At 43.6% G+C, this 20,251-nt stretch overlaps 1 protein-coding gene across 5 annotated transcripts in view; it reads right to left on the bottom strand.

Moving 5' to 3' along the window:
* LOC122543374 (cytoplasmic dynein 1 intermediate chain 2-like) overlaps positions 1-20,251 on the bottom strand; it is a 57,660-nt gene that overhangs the window by 24,490 nt on the left and 12,919 nt on the right. For 2 of the 5 annotated variants that reach the window (XM_087985604.1, XM_087985603.1), the window contains 4 exons: positions 11,774-11,915; positions 7,546-7,605; positions 3,258-3,373; positions 1,571-1,666 (listed from right to left, as the gene is read on the bottom strand). In XM_087985604.1, the coding sequence (XP_087841730.1) occupies positions 1,571-1,666; positions 3,258-3,373; positions 7,546-7,605; positions 11,774-11,915 (414 nt within the window). The remainder of the gene's footprint in view (positions 1-1,570; positions 1,667-3,257; positions 3,374-7,545; positions 7,606-11,773; positions 11,916-20,251) is intronic. The other 3 variants (XM_087985605.1, XM_087985606.1, XM_087985607.1) reach the window with 3 other exon arrangements.

Raw genomic sequence — 20,251 nt, 5'->3', positions numbered from 1 at the left:
GTAAGAAAAACCAGCGCAGGACACAGAATTAATGGTAGGGCCCTGGGGAATGTTGTTGAACAGAGACCTAGGGGTGCAGGTGCAGAGTTCCTTGAAAGTGATGTCACAGGTAGACAGGGTGGGGAAGAAGCTGCTTGGCAGACTTGCCTCCATTGGTTACAGCACTGAGCACAGGAGTTGGGATGCCGTGTTACTATTATACAAAAAAAATTGGCGAGGCTACTTTTGGAGTACTACATACAATTCTGGTCACCCTGCGATATAAAGAATGTTATTAAACCAGAAAGGGTGTAAAAAAAGATTGACAACAATGTTACAGAGACTGAAAGGTTTGAGTTAAAAGGAGAGGCTAGACAGGCTGGGACGATTTTCCTCTGGAGCATAGGAGGCTGAGGGTTGACCTTATAGAGGTTTATAAGGTCATGAGGGGCATGGATAAGGTGAACAGCCAAAGTCTTTTCCTTGGGCTAGGGGATTCCAAAACTAGGAGGAACAGGTTTAAGGTCAGAGGGGAAAGATTTAAAAGGGATTTTAAGGTCAGCTTTTTCACACAGAGGGTAGTGTGTATATGGAGCAAACTACCAGAGGAAGTGGTGGAGGCAAATATAATTACAGCATTTAATAACATTTGGATAGGTACATGGAGAGGATAGGTTTGAGGGATATAAGCCATACGCAAGCACATGGGACTAAGTTCAGTATTGGAAACCTGGACAGCATGGACAAGTTGGGCTAAAAGGACTATTACCATGCTATATGACTAGTTGCAAGAAGGAAATCTTGCTAATTCTACGTTTGCATGTGTTTCCTATTGGTCAGGACACCGTAGCATTTGCTGAAGCTGAAGAACAGCTCAGTGCTCATCCTCTGTCACAGATAAGTCCACCCTCACCTCAAAAGAAACCACAGCAACACAGAACTTCACAAAATAGATCATTTGGCAACTGCTAGCATTGCCTGCGTGGCAGTGGGACAACCAAACTCACAGCAAGTTTACCTGTAGATTTGGAAAGAAATATAATTGCTGCCATCCAAGAATTTGGTGCAGGATTTTGATACTACAGCTGCACAAACCAGGGGCCATTTCAAAAATAAATCCCTCAAATGAAAACATTTAGCTGGAATGAAACATTTTAAAAATTTTGCACTGGTAACAGTTTTATACTTGGGTTTGTACAAACTACGAAAAGTAACAATCTAGGCTTCTGTTGGCACCAATATCTTATATGTGCAAGATGACAGAGAGGCTGTTGCATAGTATTCGACCAAATAAGTGAACATTGAAGGACGGGGCAGGAAGGAGATGTAAAAGTGCTTTCATTACAAGGTCTGCTTCATATTAAAATCTCCTGGCCTGTGTTTCACACTCTCAGAGAGTGGACATTCCATATAGTGGAGACATTCACATGTTCACGACTCACCAAACTGAGCAACCCCAACAATTCAGCAAACAATAGCATCCTTTCAGAGTCTGGCTGAAAATCCAACAAGGGTATTCCTTGAATAGCATTGTTCAGCTAAGTACAATCCAAGAAAATACTAGTCTATACTCAACGCTCGATGCAGTTACCTTGGTGTTCTTCTTCAGTCTCCTCTTGGGGTTCTTCAGGTGCTTCAGGCTCCAAGACAGTTGATGCCTTTGTTGGGACTGGTACTGCTTCCTTCTCTGAGAAAATATTTCAATCAAAAAGCAAATCAATACAAATGGAACGCATTGAAACTGACCCTATAGCACACAGACATATTACAGTTTGTAGCTTTACCCCCACTCCATTCAATATATTATTTCATTAATACTCAATCATTTTTCTTTATTCTATTATAGGACACAAGTATCATTTGTTACCCATCCCTAAATGCCCTCAAACCAAGTGACTCTGTAAAACATTTCAGAGGACAATTAAGAGTCAGCTGTATTGCTGTGGGTCTGGAGTCATGCGTAGGCAATACCAGTAAGAAGAGCAGTCTTCTTTCTTTAAAAGGATGCTTGTGGACCAGATGGGTGTTGACAACAATCAATGATAGTGATGGTAACCATGAAAACACGGTGGCTCAGTGGTTAGCAGCGCTGCCTCACAGTACCAGGGCCCCAGGTTCGATTCCAAACTCCTGACTGTGTGTGGAGTTTACACGTTCTCCCTGTGTCTGTGTGGGTTTTCTCCAGGTGCTCCGGTTTCCTCCCACAGTCCAAAGATGTGCAGGTCAGGTAAATTGGCCATGCTAAATTGCCCATAGGTTAGGTGCGTTAGTCAGAGGGAAATGGGTCTGGGTGGGTTACTTTTCGGAGGGTCAGTGTGGACTTGTTGGGCCAAAGGGCCCATTTCCACACTGTTTGTTCGTGGAATTTAAATTCCAATCAGCTGCCATGGTGGGATTTGAACTCATATCCCCATTCAAGTGCCATCGAAATGCTAACTCACATTAAACACAACTGAGAGGAATATATAGTCATTGGGAAAACTCTGTCCCTTTCATGTAATGTGTTTATGTTTTCCCTTCCCATTAGACCCTAATGCCACACACAATTGCTGGTTAACAGGGCAGCTGGGAGATCTGTGATCTACTATGCTACCACTAAGTTGGTCACTAAGGAATTCACAAGAGCACAGACAGTTTTTTCACCCAGTACTAAAAGTAGTGGCATAATTGAGACTGCTAACTAAGCTCCCTCATTTTGCAGATTAACATAGCAAGTTGCAGTAAAAAAACTTAAACGTTGAAATCATATGGGTTACTGAAGCCAGGATGCCAACTTCATTCAACCAACTTTCACAGGTCATGTTCAAATGTCTCTTGATAGCCTGGGCACCTATAACAGTCTGTCAGCCAATATGAGGAGTACTACCATCGCTGAAGTAGTAACCTGTGACCTAGACAGTTCTACTCCTTAGCTGCTGCATCACCACAGTGGATCTCTGATAATTGCTTTTGAAGAAATTTCTATATATCAAATTATTTAATAACTAACATTTTCAAAATCTGAGGCAATATGGTATGTGAATTTGCCAATCACACCCATGAGATTTGCCAGTTTTCAACTAGGTAGCAGGTCACAGTGCCCTGTGATCTCCTGACTCAGGGTTGAGGCAAAATAAATTGTGCAGAATTCTGAACAGTGTGCTTCCTGATGGTTAAAATGCAGAGCAGCACAGCAAAACACAGGTCAAGGAAGCCTTGTTCAGAATTCAGGGGGGAAAAGAAAGCCAGAGGAATAATGGCATGAGAAAATTATTGGAAAATACTTGGTCTTAACCTACCTTCATCTGGTTTAGCAACCACAGGTGTTTGGGTTTCCTTACAGTGCGCGAGACGCTCACAAGGTGCAATATCCACATGGGTCATTCGGGCTATGCCTAGTTTTTGCAGGTGATGTCTACATTGGAGTCGATAAACAAAAATCACTGTGGTGTAGTGAGTAGCAAAGCAACAGTCAAACCTTGAAGACAGTTATTCCTGTACAGTCATTGCAGTGGAAGCTCCAAGATCTACATTCGCAACTGCCAAATTTACACAGTTCAGACAAGTACATGAAATACTATCTCTTTACAAAACTTTTGTTGTTTGCATTTCACCTTTTATTGCTTAACGCAACTACCTAAATGCTTTGTGTCCACTTTTGCAATGCATCAATTACATGCCTTGGATATTACTCAGCAGTACGTACAAGATCAGAATTTGGATTTAATGGTAATTCCCATCACTGACAAGGAATCCTTCCTGTTTGGGCAAATAATGGAGCTTCCACAATGCTATGAACTAACAATTGTTTGCCTACAGCAGTCTGCATGGTTAATATGCAGCCCAACAACTATTAACGATGTACCAGAGCATAAACTCTGACCTGTATATACCATACAAGCAGATAATAAGCTTATTCCCATGATTACATACAAAATATTTTCATGCAGAGATCACGCAAGTAAACAAGCAGAAATAAATACTTAAAATCGGTCTTAAGCCCTTCTAGACCTGCCTTTGGACATGTGATTTTTGACGGACTTGAGAAAAGTCACATTTTCACTGGCCATGCACTAACAGTATACATACTGCAAGTAACAGATGGCTTCCTGGGAGCAATTTTATCTCTGAATTATTACAGTGCAGACGGAAGCCATTCAACCCATTGTGTCTTGAATGAGCATCATTCCTTACAGCCGTTCTCTTGCCTGTCCCCTGTAACCCTGCACATTGTTTCGATTTAAATAGTCATCTCATTCCTTCTTGAATGCCTCAATCCAACCCATCGCCATCACATTTCAAGGCAGCGCATTTCTTCAGTGCTTAGGCTGCTGGTCATCCATTTAGGCGAGTACTCGGATTGAAATTCAAGACTAATTAAACAACGAATGAAGAACTACCACACCATGCTGAGAGTTTGACCACAGCAACAATTGTTTCCATGAGGCAAAGCTCAACATACAGACCGAACACTCATCCTTCCCATTATGCTTTCTCTTTACATATACTAACTTTTAAAGATGAGTAAATCAAGAAATAAATCAACTGTCAATTAGGAAGAATGGTGCATGTGAAAACATTAAAATACCAAACAGATACTCGTACTACAATCACAGTCTTTCCAGAATTCCTACAATGAGAATGATTTGGAGATGCCGGTGTTGGACTGGGGTGTCCAAAGTTAAAAATCACACAACATCAGGTTATAGTCCAACAGGTTTAGTTGGAAGCACACTAGCTTTCGGAGCGTCACTCCTTCATCAGGTGATAGTGGAAGGCTCAATCCTAACAGAATTTATAGCAAAAATTTACAGTGTGATGTAACTGAAATTATACATTGAAAAATTGATTGTCTGTTGAGTCTTTCATCTGTTTGAATACCATGATAGTTTCACTTCTTTCATGTGTAAATCACAAAACCTTTTTTTAAAATGTCGCATTCTCAGGTTAGCTGTTAACAATGGTGATAGCTAGACAATATGTTGAAGGTGTTAGCTCCCTGTGTTCTCTGTCTATGCCATGATGTTTAGATTGATTCTAATCTAAAAAGTGAGATAATGAAGTTTTACATGAATGCATGCAGTTTTTGAGCAAAGTACAATGTAACCCTGCAAGTACAAGTTCACCCCACAAAATATATGTGTGCATGTGGGTCTTTGTCTGTCTGTGACTCTGTCTGGGTTGGGGGTTGTGTGAGAGAGAGTGAGTTTATGTGTGTGTGTGTGTGTGTGTGTAGTGAGTGCAGAATGTCTAAAGTCTGTGAGGGGGTGCATGTGTGAGTGTGGGAGTGTGTGTGTCTGTAAGGGTGTGTGTGGGTGTCTGTGTATGTGTATGTGTAACCTGCAATACATTATCAATGAGGATGAGCACCTCAACAAGACCTTCCCCACACCTCCACTACTTGCCAAACCGCCAAACCTCAAACAGATCATTGTTCGTAGCAAGCTGCCCGGCTCTCAGGACAACTCCATACAACCCTGTCACGGTAGGTGCTGCAAGACGTGTCAGAGTGTGGACATGGATACCACCATTACATGTGGGCACACCTCCCACCATGTACGTGGCAGGTACTCATGTGACTCAGCCAATGTTGTCTATCTTATAAGTTGCAGGCAAGGATGCCCTGAGGCATGGTACATTGGGGAAACTGAGCAAAGGATACGACAATGGATGAATGGGCACCGCACAACAATCAACAGACAGGGGTGTTCCCTCCCAGTTGGGGAACACTTCAGTGATCCAGGACATTCGACCTCGGACCTTTGGGTGACCATCCTCCAATATGGACTTCGGGACAGGCAGCAGAGAAAAGTGGCCGAGCGGAGGCTGATAGGTAAGTTCGGTACCCATAGGGAGGGCCGCAACCGGGACCTTGGGTGCATGTCACATTACAGGTCGGACAGACAGACAGACAGACACCCCAACCCAGACAGAGACACACACACACACACAGATATTTTGTGGGGTGAATTTGTACTTTCAGGGTTACATTGTACTTTGCTCAAAAACTGCATGCATTCATGTACAACTCCGTTATCTCACTTTGTAGATTAGAATCAATCTAAACATCATGGCATAGACAGAGAACACAGGGGGCCAACACCTTCAACATATTGTCTCGCTATCAACATTGTTAACAGCTAACCTGAAAATGCAACTTTTTAAAAAAGGTTTTAAATGAAACTATCATGGTATTCAAACAGATGAAAGCCTTAACAGACAATCAATTTTTCAATGCATCATTTCAGTCACATCACACTGTAAATTTTTGCTATAAATTCTGTGTTAGGATTGAGCCCTCTACTATCACCTGATGAAGGAGCGACGCTCCGAAAGCTAGTGCTTCCAATTAAACCTGTCGGACTATAATCTGGTGTTGTGAGATTTTTAACTTTGGACATTGAGAATGTATTTTATTCCAGGGCTAAACGTTCTCATGCTTAATCTAAAGAAAAAGCCTGGGTTTGCTGTAATATCAGCCACTGAACACAGATGATAATGGCTACCCATTGATACCAAAATTCATATTTTACTCAGTGTACATCACTGCAACACCTTAATAAAAACAAACAATTCTGAACAGCACTGTTGTACTTCACAGTTTGAGTTCTCTATTGGGCATTTTAGCGAATCAATAAATGTGTAAGCTAACAAACAAACATCACTAAAATATCAATGTGTGATCGGCCATGGACATTTCGGTGATCTCCTTGTTCAAAGACGTATTTTTAACAGCCAGGCCTAGAGGTGTGGGTGGCAATAGCCTCCCAAAGTAAGTAAAAATTAAGTGGCTCCTGGTTTGGTGAAGTGCTTCTCAAAGGGCACCTGCTGCTACAATTTGAAACCAAATATGAAAAGGGACCAACACTAATTTTCAGCAAATATCCCTGATGCCTACACCAATCAGGTGGGCAGCATAGCACCCACCATATTGTACTCAGGATTTCAAGGCCAGTAATCATTGTTCATCGTAGCAGTGATTTCCATGAGACAATATTTCACAAGTTTAACTTGTGATTTACTATAATATTCAATCCCCTATTTTTTCATCTTTGTTTAGCAATACAAACTGCTAGACATCACCATTCAGCAGCTGTGAAAGACAGATAATCATTTACTCTGCCCCACTGCAAAACTCAATTAATTAAAATCAGAAATCACTATACTCTACTTTCACTTCAACCTCTTTCCATGTCGTCATTGACTTACCTGGCTTGGTGACCACAACTAGAAACCCAACATGTAGCACCATGAATACTTTACCAAATCAATCTCAAATGATTATATATTCCTCATCTAATAGTGTTTGCTCAACTACTACAGTGACATCTTTTTCTTAATTTAGTCATGCTCCCTTTCCAATCTTCACATATTTCTCAATTTTAAAAAAAACTGTCTAATTGCTCAGCCACTGAAACTGAACCATTTTTACTGAAAGTATTCTCACTTAGTGAACTAATACATTGAGTCCCAAAGGACACATGGATTGCAAGTGTCACAGTTTAGCAAAGTTAACACAACTCTGATTTGTTCTGAGAGGTAATCAAGTAACATAGTTAGCAGCAGAAAAGAGAAGAAGATAGGTACCGCATTTCAGAATCAGTCTGAAGTTGAAGGACAGAGAGATCTGTATCCCACTGCAGCATCCTGAAGAGGTTAGCAGAGTCAACCGTAAGGTAGAAACATGAAAGGTTAGTTTCATACACATTCAACAAAGCTATGCAATTAGCAAAACTGAGAAAAAAATCTACTGGCACTGCTTGAATTTCTGAATTTGTAAATATACCAGTAAAAATATTTTATCTGACCAGATCCAATACCAATAATTAATGTCACGGACTTATTTATTGATTCATAGTTTGATTATACTGGAGGCTGATAAATATATTTTAATTGTTAATGATTCCTGGGATGTCTGCAACACTGACTCCATGAATTAACTCAAGAACATGAACTTGTTATATGCCACTGCAGTTATGTGCAGCTCAGACCGAGGCTGGTGGTACATTACCTTCCTTTTTCCTGGTACCAGCCTTCAAATTGCCATGGTAGGATCTGAACTCAACACACAGGTTGCCAGTCCAGCACCATAAAGGCTGCCATATTGGACCTGTTCAAAAGATGTTAGGGCCATTGGATTTTCTAGCACTGCTAAAGCTCAATATAGACTTTGCAACAAAACCTGAACAAAACTGACAGCCATTTCAGAATCATTGGCAGTTTTACAATCAGACACATCAGGGATTACTCGCACTGCAAAGGTGTGAAATACTCAACCAATCCAAATTCTGAAAAAGTACACTTCATTTTGCAGAGTGGAGAATAAGGATAAAAACGGATGAAAAAAAAAGATAAAAAAGGTCAAATATCATTGAAGGGAAATTGCAGTTAGTTGTAATTGCATTGGTCCAAATTACTGACCGCTGGGAATTTTGTTCGAAAATTAGCAAGATGATGAAATCAATCTATGAGAAGCAACTTGGAACTTATCTGACACACAGGTAATAGCACAGTCAGGGAGTCATGAGGAACCCACAATTTGGGATTTGCCACATGCTGAGGAGGTTGATCCCCAGATGGATGTGCGGGTGCAGCTCAGGGGTCTGGGTGTTGGGAGGCTTTGGGGACTGGGTGAGAAAGTCATAGGCCAGCAAAGAGCAGGAGGGTGATGGAGGTGGAGAGAGATTGGAGGCCTTCTAGGAGAGGTCAGGCCTGGTAGTGGGGAAGGGAAGTGTACAGCTAGTCAGGATCACTGCTGTCCTAATACCGCAGTTATATGTTTTGCAAAAAAAAATCTGATCCTTCTTTAAATGGCACAAAGGTGCCTAAAACGATGGCTCCCATGAAATAGTGCAGGAAATCTACGTACAGTTCAGCCACCAATTCCCCATTACCCATGCTCCTTGTTACTTGCTCAAACAAATTGGAGACAATCCATCTGCTTGTACCACCTTGAACTCTTTCAATCACCAGCATCATCATTCACTCGAGTGGACTGGCTCTCTCACTTCCACTCTTGTGCTGCTCACAAAAGCTTACACATCATTACTCAGCCTTCAACTCTCCATTAGGAAATTTAAAGAGACCCTGTATATGTAAGGCACAGGCGGTCCTCCAGACAGTAGCCCAGGAAGCAGTGGAAAGTTGTAATGGTGAAGGTCAATACCACAAATATTGCTCCAAGGACATTGTACAGTGCAGAAAGAACTTTAACAGTTTCCTGAAAGTTGAGGTGAGTCAATGTATCCCAAAAGGAATTTCCTACCAAGTGCTCATTAACCTCAGCCACTGCTCAATTCACCACACCTCATCCATAGCTACCAATAATCTCCAATCAGAATTCATATGCCTCACCTCAGCCTTTCACAATTCAGCATCGCTGAAAGCCTTACACTTGCAGATCACATACACTGGCAATTATACAACCAACATTTTCACATCATTCCAACATAATGCAGGAAATGGAGACATATGACAGGAGGAGCAAAGAGTTGGAAGGCAAGAACACCTGTACATTTTAGAGGAGACAATGCTTTGACCACTATGGCCACTGGTGGGGCTGAATGAGAAGGCTATCTGCACACTTAATCCACTTTCTCTCATTCCACTTCTACCTTATCCCCTCAGTCTCTTTCTACTTAACCACACACCTTCCTTTCTCCCGGTCCCTTTCTCATTGCAGAAACGAGAAGTGGAATCTGCCCAAATAGAGGTGGAAGGAGAAGAGGCAACAAAAACAAAAAATCACCACCACTCAATTTCACACTCATCGCTACATCGGAGACTGACCACCTTTGTACTTATGAAGCTAGAAGTGGCATCCTCAAATGGTGTGCCACAGGGCACACGTACACAATAGACAAGGCAGAGGGAAAGGATTGGCCTGGTGGCAACTAAAGGAGGATAAGGTTGTTCATTCGTTCTACTTCAGAAGAATCAGATGAGGCATTCAATGGGCCAGGCTAAAGGAGGAGGCTGATGCATATATGGGTCTCTGTGTGATTGGCAGGAATGTGAAGATTGGAATTCTGCAGGGGTCTGTGCTGGGGCCTCAACTTTTAACAATTGATATCAATGACTTAGCTGAGGGGAGTGAAGGCATGGAGCTAAACGCATGGACAACACAAGACAGGTAGGAGTGTATGTTGTGAAGAAGATATAAGGAGATACAGACAGGTATACATGAGAGGGCAAAAATCCTAAACGCTGGAATATAACGTGGGAAAATAGGAAGTTGTCCACTTTGGCAGAAAGAATGCAAGAGCTGAGTATTACTTAAATAGAGAATGACTGTGAATTCTGACATGCAAAGTGATTCACTTGTTCTCATGCCGGAGTTACACAAAGTCAGTTTGCAGGTACAGCACATAATTGAGAAGGCTAATGGAATTCAACCCTTTATTACAAGAGTAACTGAACACAGAAGATGTTATGCCTTAGTTATACAGGACATTGGTGAGACTGCATCCCAAATACTGTGTGCAGTTTTGGTCTCTATTTAAGGAACAATGTAACTGCATTGAAGGCAATTCAAACAGGTTCAGTAGATTGATACCTGGAATGCGTGGGTTGCCTTATGGGGCTAGAATGGACAAGCCTGGGCTTGTATTCACTGAAGTTTAGAAGGGGGAGGGGTGACTTGATTGAAGTGTGTAGGACACTGAATGGTCTCAACAAGGTAGACATGGAAAGGATGTTTCCACTTGTGGGTCAGTCCAGAACTATGGGAAACTGTTTAAAAATTGGGGTCACCCTCTTGGGTCAGAGAGATGAGAGGATTTTCTTTCTTTCCGAGTGCTTTGGAACTCTGTGCCTCAGAAAATGGGATAATTGAATACTTTTAAGATGGAGATAGATTGATTCTGCTGCCTAACAATATGGCAGGGGGAGGGTTTCAAGATGGGATAATGTTCTTTGAAACACAACCAGATCAGTAATGATCTTATGGAGCAAAAAAAAAGAGGGCTGACTGGCCTGCTCCAGATATCATTCTGGTAAACCTACATGACTCTTCCCTCAAACCCAATATAACCCTTCTAAAGAGCGGTGCCCAGAACCACTCACTTTTCTCCGCTATGTCCTAAGGAGGGTTTTGTGCAGCTGAAGTATGACTTCTAGCTCCTTGTATTCCTGTCCTCGAGACATCAAGCCCCTGTCCTCTAGACATCATTCCTGAAGAAGGGCTCATGCCCGAAACGTCGATTCTCCTGCTCCTTGGATGCTGCCTGACCTGCTGCGCTTTTCCAGCAACACATTTTCAGCTCTAGACATCAAGGATAGTATTCCATTAATTTTATTTCTGAACCAGTTTGTTATATTTTAATAATGTGTCCATTTCTATCGACTTTCACTAACTGTAGCTTTTCGCCATTTCGAACGTTCCCCTCTTCTATCTTCCTTTAGGTCTCGACTCACCAGCCTTATTTTCCTGCTGATTCATATAGAATTTCTCCTGATGTTTCTGACAGCAGGGGACTGATGCTAGGCTGATCCAAAATAAGTTTTCAGTTAACTTGTCCATCAACCAACTGATCAAAAGCTACACCAAATGCAATGATCCCATCAAAAATATGAGGGAACTGAACAATGTCAGCTCTTGCTTCACAACCTAGGGTGCAAATGCATGCTGGTTAATACTATACTTGGTTTATAGGCATCTCAATTCAAAGCAGGCTACCAACAGGTTGAGTGTGCGACAATGTTTTAACAGTTCATTGGTATAACAGATGCCTGGAAGCAACACCTGATAAGGAAAGAAAACCACAGCTAATAACAAAAAAAAATTCACAAATGATTAAGTTCAGAATTGCCTTACCGGGCTCCAGCCGTACCCTCCACAGATTCCTGGCTTTCTGATTCACTTGGCGTTCCCAACGATTTATTCGATGGAGAAATAGGAGAATGGACTAAATAATTGAACAAACAGGTGTCTCCAGTTACTGCCCGCAGCGGCTGCACTATTAATGATGTTCATTAATTAAATTAAATTAAATGGGAATTGTTGTTAGATAAAAATGTTATGGAGAAATTAAACAGAAAAATGAAAACAAGGAAACACATAGAGAAGGAAAAAAGTGACATTTGTTAAAAGACTGTTCAACAAAGAAGCTGTATTGTAAATAGTCGTTTGGCAGTACAGAACTTGACGATTTCTGAAATGAAACATTTTGTCAAAGCTATTCATCCTGCACTCAGGGCAACTTGCAAGAATACAAATTCAAACAAATCAACATTTATTTTGGAGGAGGGGAGACTGCCGATTGGTAGAGCCTTGACCACTTGCCAACCAATCAGTACTCTGCTCTCACGAAGGATAAATTATGGTTTTCCCTTCGATCTGGCATTCTGACAAATTGTCCTGATGAGTGTTTCGACAAAACAATGTTCTTTTCAGCAACATTCACACTGCTGTAATAGTAGATATTTTTAACCAGCCTGTACAGATGTGTTATGACACACCTCTAGATTTGCTGCCCCTCTGTAGCAGAAGGAACTGAAATCTAGGCCTTCTGGTCCAGTGGTACAGACACTATCACTGTGCCACCAGTGTCCTGTTGTACTGGAAAAATAAGCTCATCCAAGACAGTCCTAAGTGAGAATTGAAAAGGGTGGCTCTGGAAAAGTACAGGTCAGGCAGCATCTAAGGAGGAGAGTCAACGTTTCGGGCATAAGCCCTTCATCAGGATGCATCAGGGTGAACTGCTTATGCCTGAAACGTCAACTCTCCTGCTCCTCGGATGCTGCTTGACCTGCTGTGCTTTTCCAGCACCACACTTTTCGACCGACTCTTTAGCATCTGCAGTGCTCACATTCTCCTATTCCCAATAGCGATAGCTGTATGGTAAACACCATAAAACAGTACGAGGAGACAGTCTTTAGCATACATACTGATAATCTGATCATCTTCAGTTACGGAATCTAAAAAATCAGCACATTGGTTGAAATTATTGCTTCCATTTGAACTTTCAAACAACATATCTACAAGTCTTATTGCATTGTCTAAGGACTGCATTCAATGCTCCATTTGTGTGTGTATTCATGTGAATGCATCAGTTTAAAATTGCCTTTGTCTTTTAAAACCACTGATGCAGCAGACATCTGGGTGTGTCAGAGACGAGGTAAAACAGAATGATAAGATACCATTGAGTATGACAGACAGAAACCTCTTCCTATTTGAGACGCATATTTCCATTGGTTGCAGTTTGGGGAAGGTTGAAGAGGCTAACTCCTGGGTTTGAAGGAGTTACCTCATAATTAGCCATGATCTCACTGAATGGTGAAGCAGGCTCGAGAAGCTTAATGGCCTACTCCTGTTCCTACAAGGAAAGGTGGAGCTAGTCGGCTCGATATTCAGCTTAAATGAATTTAGGTGACCTTATTGAAACATACATGGTTTGACAGGTTAAATGATATTCCAGAATCTTGCTCTAGGAGGGGACAGTTTCAGAATAAGGAGTCACCCATTTAAGACTGAACTACTTCTCTTCGAGGGTTAACAAAGTTTGAAATTTGCAATCTAGAGGGCAGTGGAGGCTAGGTCATTACATCTGACTGATCAGTGGCTGTAGGCCAGTCCCGAAGAAGGGTTGCACCCAAAACATTAACTTCTTCACCTCCTGATGCTGCCTGGCTTGCTGGGTTCTTCCAGACTCCTGTCTGTCTACCTTGGATTCCAGCATCTGCAGTTTTAGAGTCATTGAGATGTACAGCACAGAAACAGACCCTTTGGGCCTGTCCATGCTGACCAGATATTCCAACCCAATCTAGTCCTACCTGCCAGCACCCAGCCCATATTTCTCCAAATCCTTCCTATTCATATACCCATCCAAATGCCTCTTAAATGTTGCAATTGTACCAGCCTCCACCACTTCCTCTGACAGCTCATTCCATACCCGTACCACCCTCTGTATGAAAAAGTTGCCCCTTAGGTCTCTTTTATATCTTTCCCCTCTCACCCTAAACCTATGCCCTCTTGTTCTGGACTCCCCAGCCCCAGGGAAAAGACTTTGCCTATTTATCCTATGCATTTCCCTCATCATTTTGTAAACCTCTATAAGCTCACCCCTCAGCCTCCGAAGCTCCAGGGAAAACAGCCCCAGCCTGTCCAGCCTCTCCCTATAGCTCAAATCCTCCAACCCTGGCAACATCCTTGTAAATCTTTTCTGAACCTTTCAAGTTTCACAACATCTTTCCGATAGGAAGGAGACCAGAATTGCACGCAATATTCCAACAGTGGCCTAATCAACGTCCTGCACAGCTGCAACATGACCTCTCAACTCCTGTACTCAACACTCTGACCAATAAAAGAAAGCATACGAAATGCCTTCTTCACTATCCTATCTACCTGCGACTCCACTTTCAAGGAGCTATGAACCTGCACTCCAAGGTCTCTTTGTTCAGCAACACTCCCTAGGACCTTACCATTAAGTATATAAGTCCTGCTAAGATTTGCTTTCCCAAAATGCAGCACCTCACATTTATCTGAATTAAACTCCATCTGCCACTCCTCAGCCCATTGGCTCATCTGGTCAAGATCCTGTTGTAATCTGAAGTAACCCTCTTCGCTGTCCACTACACCTCCAATTTTGGTGTCATCTGCAAACTTCCTAACTGTACAAACATTTAAAAGCAGCTCTGCTATGAAATTCAGCAGAGCCTGTAGAAACTCAGACATTTGGGACTAGTGACCACAAAATCTCTCCCCGTCTCTCTACTGTCGTTAGGGTCCAGGGTATACCGTCATTCTCAATTTGTATACTCCCTCCCTGAAAACCACTATTGTGCTTTCTGTTTAAAAAATTTCTTTACAAATACATATCCTAACCACAAACTCACCTTCATAATGGCCCTTGGAGAATGAGAACTGCCAAGCAGCAACCAGGTAATTTGCCAGTGATAGGAAAGATGACAGGAAAGTGAGCCACATCAGATAACTTACATAGCATGAGTAATGGGTTCACGATTGACAAAGAAAAGGCTTGAGAGAATGTAACTGGAGTGCTTTCTGGTAGAGGCAGTAAGCGATAAAGGAAAAAAATACATCCAAGAGAAAATAACTTAAAAAAAGCACTAAACAAAAATAGCTGCACTGTCAACTATGTTTTGGTAGTACAGAACTCAAATGTTCCTTGAAGATTAGAAGTTGAAGCTTTTTGCTCATCAGAAATAGGATGAAAGAAACAGACTTGAGAAGAAAAAACACCATTTACACAGAATGGGAAAAGGGTGCTGACTAGTTTGGCTATAACTGGCAGAGAGAAGCAAGAACAGTTAACTATCAATCTTAATTATCAGACCAGGCACATTGATTCTGATTGGTCAGAATTGGTCACTGGTCCCATTGCTGTCTGTTTTCTCCTCCTCTCATTCATTTACACCTATTTTGTATCTCTCACTTCTTTACCACATTGGCACTCCCATTGTCTTTTGCTCTGGGCACTCTCGCTATGTTCCACTCACCTCTCATTCAACCCTCTGTCAACAGCATACAAATCACCATTCTCCAGCCTCGGAGTTCAAAAGTAGTGCCATATTACACTCAGAACATTAACTCCGTTCCTGTCTCCACAGATGCTGCCAGAGCTGCTGGGTTTCGACAGCAATCTGTTTTTACTTTTGTTTCTTATTTTCAAATCTATTTCTCGTTCTCGCGTTCTGAGAAGTACAAAATGAAAACCTTCAACATCGAATCCCATTTTAGCAGCGCTTAAACTTCATTTTGATAATTTAATTGTTGGAAAGAGCACTTTCATCCACAGGAATGACCCCCAAATTTAACTCATCCTCTAGCTGTTTCTCATTTGGTTTTTTTGCTTCTTGCTTTTGATACCCTCCTGGAATGTGCTTTTCCATGTACAGGTTGTTCTATTATAACGTGACAGTTGTGCCCCACTGCCTCCTCATGCCACTACAGACAGTCACGCTGTAGAAGATCGTTAATAGAAATTGAGAGAGACAGACCGAGAGAGAGACAGACCGAGAGAGAGACAGACCGAGAGAGAGACAGACCGAGAGAGAGACAGACCGAGAGAGAGACAGACCGAGAGAAGGGAAGCAAGTCACAGGAATATGCAGGACACTGTTTTTCCCTCAGCTGCACCAATTAATATGGTTGGGTGGGTGTGGAAATGGTGTGCCAATGTGACCTGCTAGTAGTGTGCAGCAGCAAACGCAGGCACCTCTTCCTGTTGGAAGCAGCTATTGTTTAGGCTACCACATGTCAGAGTTCTGGTGCAGGGTGCAGGTACGTTGATGGTCCACATTCTCCAGATGCAAGGCCTCACACCCCTACCATACAGCACTGCGAAAAGCATAGCTGACACCAGTGATTGGAGAAACTCAATGGGTCACACTACGGAGCTCTTGCAGACCATGGCATTTCACCTTGAGCAGGCTGATTGTTTGATAAAAGTCTCAGGCTGTTGATGAAGGCTGCATATATGGAAAATCTGCAAATGGTCACTCAGCCTAGCTATCAGGGGGAGTGCAGGATCTCTCAAACCTTTCAGCTCTCTTAAAAGGTGCATTGGTCTCTTTCCTAACAACTGTGTGTAACCTGGGATATCGTATCGTATGGATCCCTTGGAAACAGCTAAACATGTAGTGGCACTGGCATGAAGTGCCCACCCAGTCCCTTTGGTGACAGGTCACACTGCAACATCACACAGAGGTCAGGCATGGCCTTCCTTGGGAAGTGCAGTTTTCTCTAGTACCGGCACTCTGACATCTGCAGCATGACTCCCATTTTGGATGCCACCCCAATTGGCTCCTGTTCTTCGATGCAGTGTCCAATCATTACCACTCAGCTTCTCAGAAGTGCCTCTCAACTTCACATATTCACTGCACTCTTCTTGGTTTGAATCAGTGGGAGCTTACACGGCAAGAGAGCAGCTAACAATGGTAGGCGTAACCTGTCACATCTGAGACTTCACCTTGAAGTCATTACCTTCTCAAGATTGGAAATCTGACAGCATGTCATTCTGTTCACTGACAAATTAGGACAGAGGCATTTAATTCCAGTCAGAGTTAATTCAATTGAATTACCTTAATTCATGTAGTTGGGCCTACTTTTAATCAGCCTGTTTGGATATGTTATATACATACACCTCCGGGATAGGTGGGATTGCCTGGTCCTAAGTTAAGGTCACTATCACTGCATGATAAAACCCTCAAAAAGTATGAGCCATCAACTTTTTACATTAATCTCCACTCTAATCGTTATTCCAGTTACTTCAAATCAGAAAATGATCCAATCTTTCTCAGAACTAAAATCCTCTACTGCTGCCAACATCCTCTGTCCATATCACTAGTTTATTGATATCTTCCTACTATCCACAGCTTTCTTCCAAACCATCAACCACTCTGTCAATTTTCAGACCATTTCTAAACTTCTTAAATCATGCTCTGAACATTCAAGTCACAATTACTGATATATAAAATTAACAGAGGATCCAGTACCGAGCCCTGCAGAACCCCATTGGAAACAACCATCAAGTCAGAAAAATCCACCTTATTCGTCAGGTGTCTTGCATTAAAATCAACCATCCACCCTTGTCAAATTCCCTTTTTCCTTATCTGGCTTATAATTCCTATGCCTTCCTTACTCACTTGCTGTTTCTTCTAATTCTGGCTGTGCAACTCCCTCGACTGAACCTTCTCTCAGGATCCCACTTCACTGCCGAGTTTAAACCTTCCCCAATATCAGCTTCCTGTAAGGATGTAAAAACAATGACTGCAGATGCTGGAAACCAGATTCTGGATTAGTGGTGCTGGAAGAGCACATCAGTTCAGGCAGCATCCAAGGAGCAGTGAAATCGACGTTTCGGGCAAAAGCCCTTCATCAGGAATAAAGGCAGAGAGCCTGAAGCGTGGAGAGATAAGCTCGAGGAGGGTGGGGGTGGGGAGAAAGTAGCATAGAGTACAATAGGTGAGTGGGGGAGGGGATGAAGGTGATAGGTCAGGGAGGAGAGGATGGAGTGGATAGGTGGAAAAGGAGATAGGCAGGTAGGGCAAGTCCGGACAAGTCATGGGGACAGTGCTGAGCTGGAAGGTATGGAACTAGGGTGAGGTGGTGGGGGAAATGCGGAAACTGTTGAAGTCCACATTGATGCCCTGGGGTTGAAGTGTTCCGAGGCAAAAGATGAGGCATTCTTCCTCCAGGCGTCTGGTGGTGAGGGAGCAGTGGTGAAGGAGGCCCAGGACCTCAATGTCCTCGGCAGAGTGGGAGGGGGAGTTGAAATGTTGGGCGGTGTGGTTGATTGGTGCGGGTGTCCTGGAGATGTTCCCTAAAGCGCTCTGCTAGGAGGCGCCCAGTCTCCCCAATGTAGAGGAGACCGCAATCGGGAGCAACGGATACAATAAATGATATTAGTGGATGTGCAGGTAAAACTTTGATGGATGTGGAAGGCTCCTTTAGGGCCTTGGATAGAGGTGAGGGAGGAGGTGTGGGCGCAGGTTTTTCAGTTCCTGCGGTGGCAGGGGAAGGTGCCAGGATGGGAGGGTGGGTTGTAGGGGGGCGTGGACCTGACCAGGTAGTCACGGAGGGAATGGTCTTTGCGGAAGGCGGAAAGGGGTGGGGAGGGAAATATATCCCTGGTGGTGGGGTCTTTTTGGAGGTGGCGGAAATGTCGGCAGATGATTTGTTTATGCGAAGGTTGGTAGGGTGGAAGGTGAGCACCAGGGGCGTTCTGTCCTTGTTACGGTTGGAAGGGTGGGGTCTGAGGGCGGAGGTGCAGGATGTGGTGAGCTGCGTTGGAGGGCATCTTTAACCACGTGGGAAATTGTGGTCTCTAAAGGAGGCCGCCATCTGGTGTGTTCTGTGGTGGAACTGGTCCTCCTGGGAGCAGATACGGCGGAGGTGGACGAATTGGGAATACGGGATGGCACTTTTGCAAGGAGGTAGGGTGGGAAGAGGTATAATCCAGGTAGCTGTGGGAGTCGGTGGGTTTGTAAAAAATGTCAGTGTCAAGTCGGTCGTCATTAATGGAGATGGAGAGGTCCAGGAAGGGGAGGGAGGTGTCAGAGATGGTCCAGGTAAATTTAAGGTCAGGGTGGAATGTGTTGGTGAAGTTGATGAATTGCTCAACCTCCTCGTGGGAGCACGAGGTGGCGCCAATGCAGTCATCAATGTAGCGGAGGAAGAGGTGGGGAGTGGTGCTGGTGTAATTACAGAAGATCAACTGCTCTACGTAGCCAACAAAGAGACAGGCATAGCTGGGGCTCATACGTGTGCCCATGGCTACCCCTTTGGTCTGGAGGAAGTGGGAGGATTCGAAGGAGAAATTGTTAAGGGTGAGGACCAGTTCGGCCAAATGAATGAGAGTGTCGGTGGAAGGGTACTGTTGGGGACGTCGGGAGAGGAAAAACCGGAGGGCTTGGAGGCCCTGGTCATGGCGGATGGAGGTGTAGAGGGATTGGATCTCCATGGTGAAGATGAGGCGTTGGGGGCCGGGGAAACGGAAGTCTTGGAGGTGGTGGAGGGCTTGGGTGGTGTCTCGAATGTATGTGGGAAGTTCCTGGACTAGGGGGGATAGGACAGTGTCGAGGTAGGTAGAGATGTGTTCAGTGGGGCAGGAGCATGCTGAGACAACGGGTTGGCCAGGGTGGTCAGGCTTGTGGATCTTGGGAAGGAGGTAGAACCAGGCAGTGCAGGGTTCCCGGACTATGAAGTTGGAAGCTGTGGGTGGGAGATCTCCTGAGGTGATGAGGTTCTGTATGGTCTGGGAGATGATGGTTTGGTGATGGGGGGTGGGGTCATGGTCGAGGGGGCAGTAGGAAGAGGTGTCCTCGAGTTGGCGTTTGGCTTCAGCGGTGTAGAGGTCAGTGCGCCAGACTACCACTGCTGATCCGCTGATCCTATTCTGGTTCAGAAGCAACCCATCTGCCTTATACTGGTCCCATCGCACCCGCCCCCTTAAAAATGGTCCCAATATCCCAGAAATATAAAGCCCTCTCACCTGCACCATTTCTCCAGTCATGCATTTATCTGGACCAACCTCTTATTCCTGTACTTATTCAACCATGGCAGCAGAAGTAATTCAGAGACTACCACCTTTTGGGTTCTGCTTTCAATCTACTTCCTAACTCCCTATATTCTGCCTTCAAGACCTCATCCCTTTTCCGACCTATGTCATTGATACCAATATATACCACAAACTCTGTCTGTTTGTCCTACCACTTCAGGATGCCCTGCAGCCAGTGACATCAGCGAGGCAGCACACCATCCTGGAGTTTCTTTTGCAGCCATACAAAAAGCCTGTCTCTTCATTTAAAATTGTATCCCATACCACTACAG

The sequence above is a fragment of the Chiloscyllium plagiosum genome, unplaced genomic scaffold (assembly GCF_037043375.1).
Source record: "Chiloscyllium plagiosum isolate Xiang-an unplaced genomic scaffold, Cpla_swu_hap1 HiC_scaffold_53X, whole genome shotgun sequence".
Taxonomy (NCBI): Eukaryota; Metazoa; Chordata; class Chondrichthyes; order Orectolobiformes; family Hemiscylliidae; genus Chiloscyllium; species Chiloscyllium plagiosum.
Note: the sequence above shows the minus strand (reverse complement) of the source record. Positions and strands in the feature narration are given on the sequence as shown.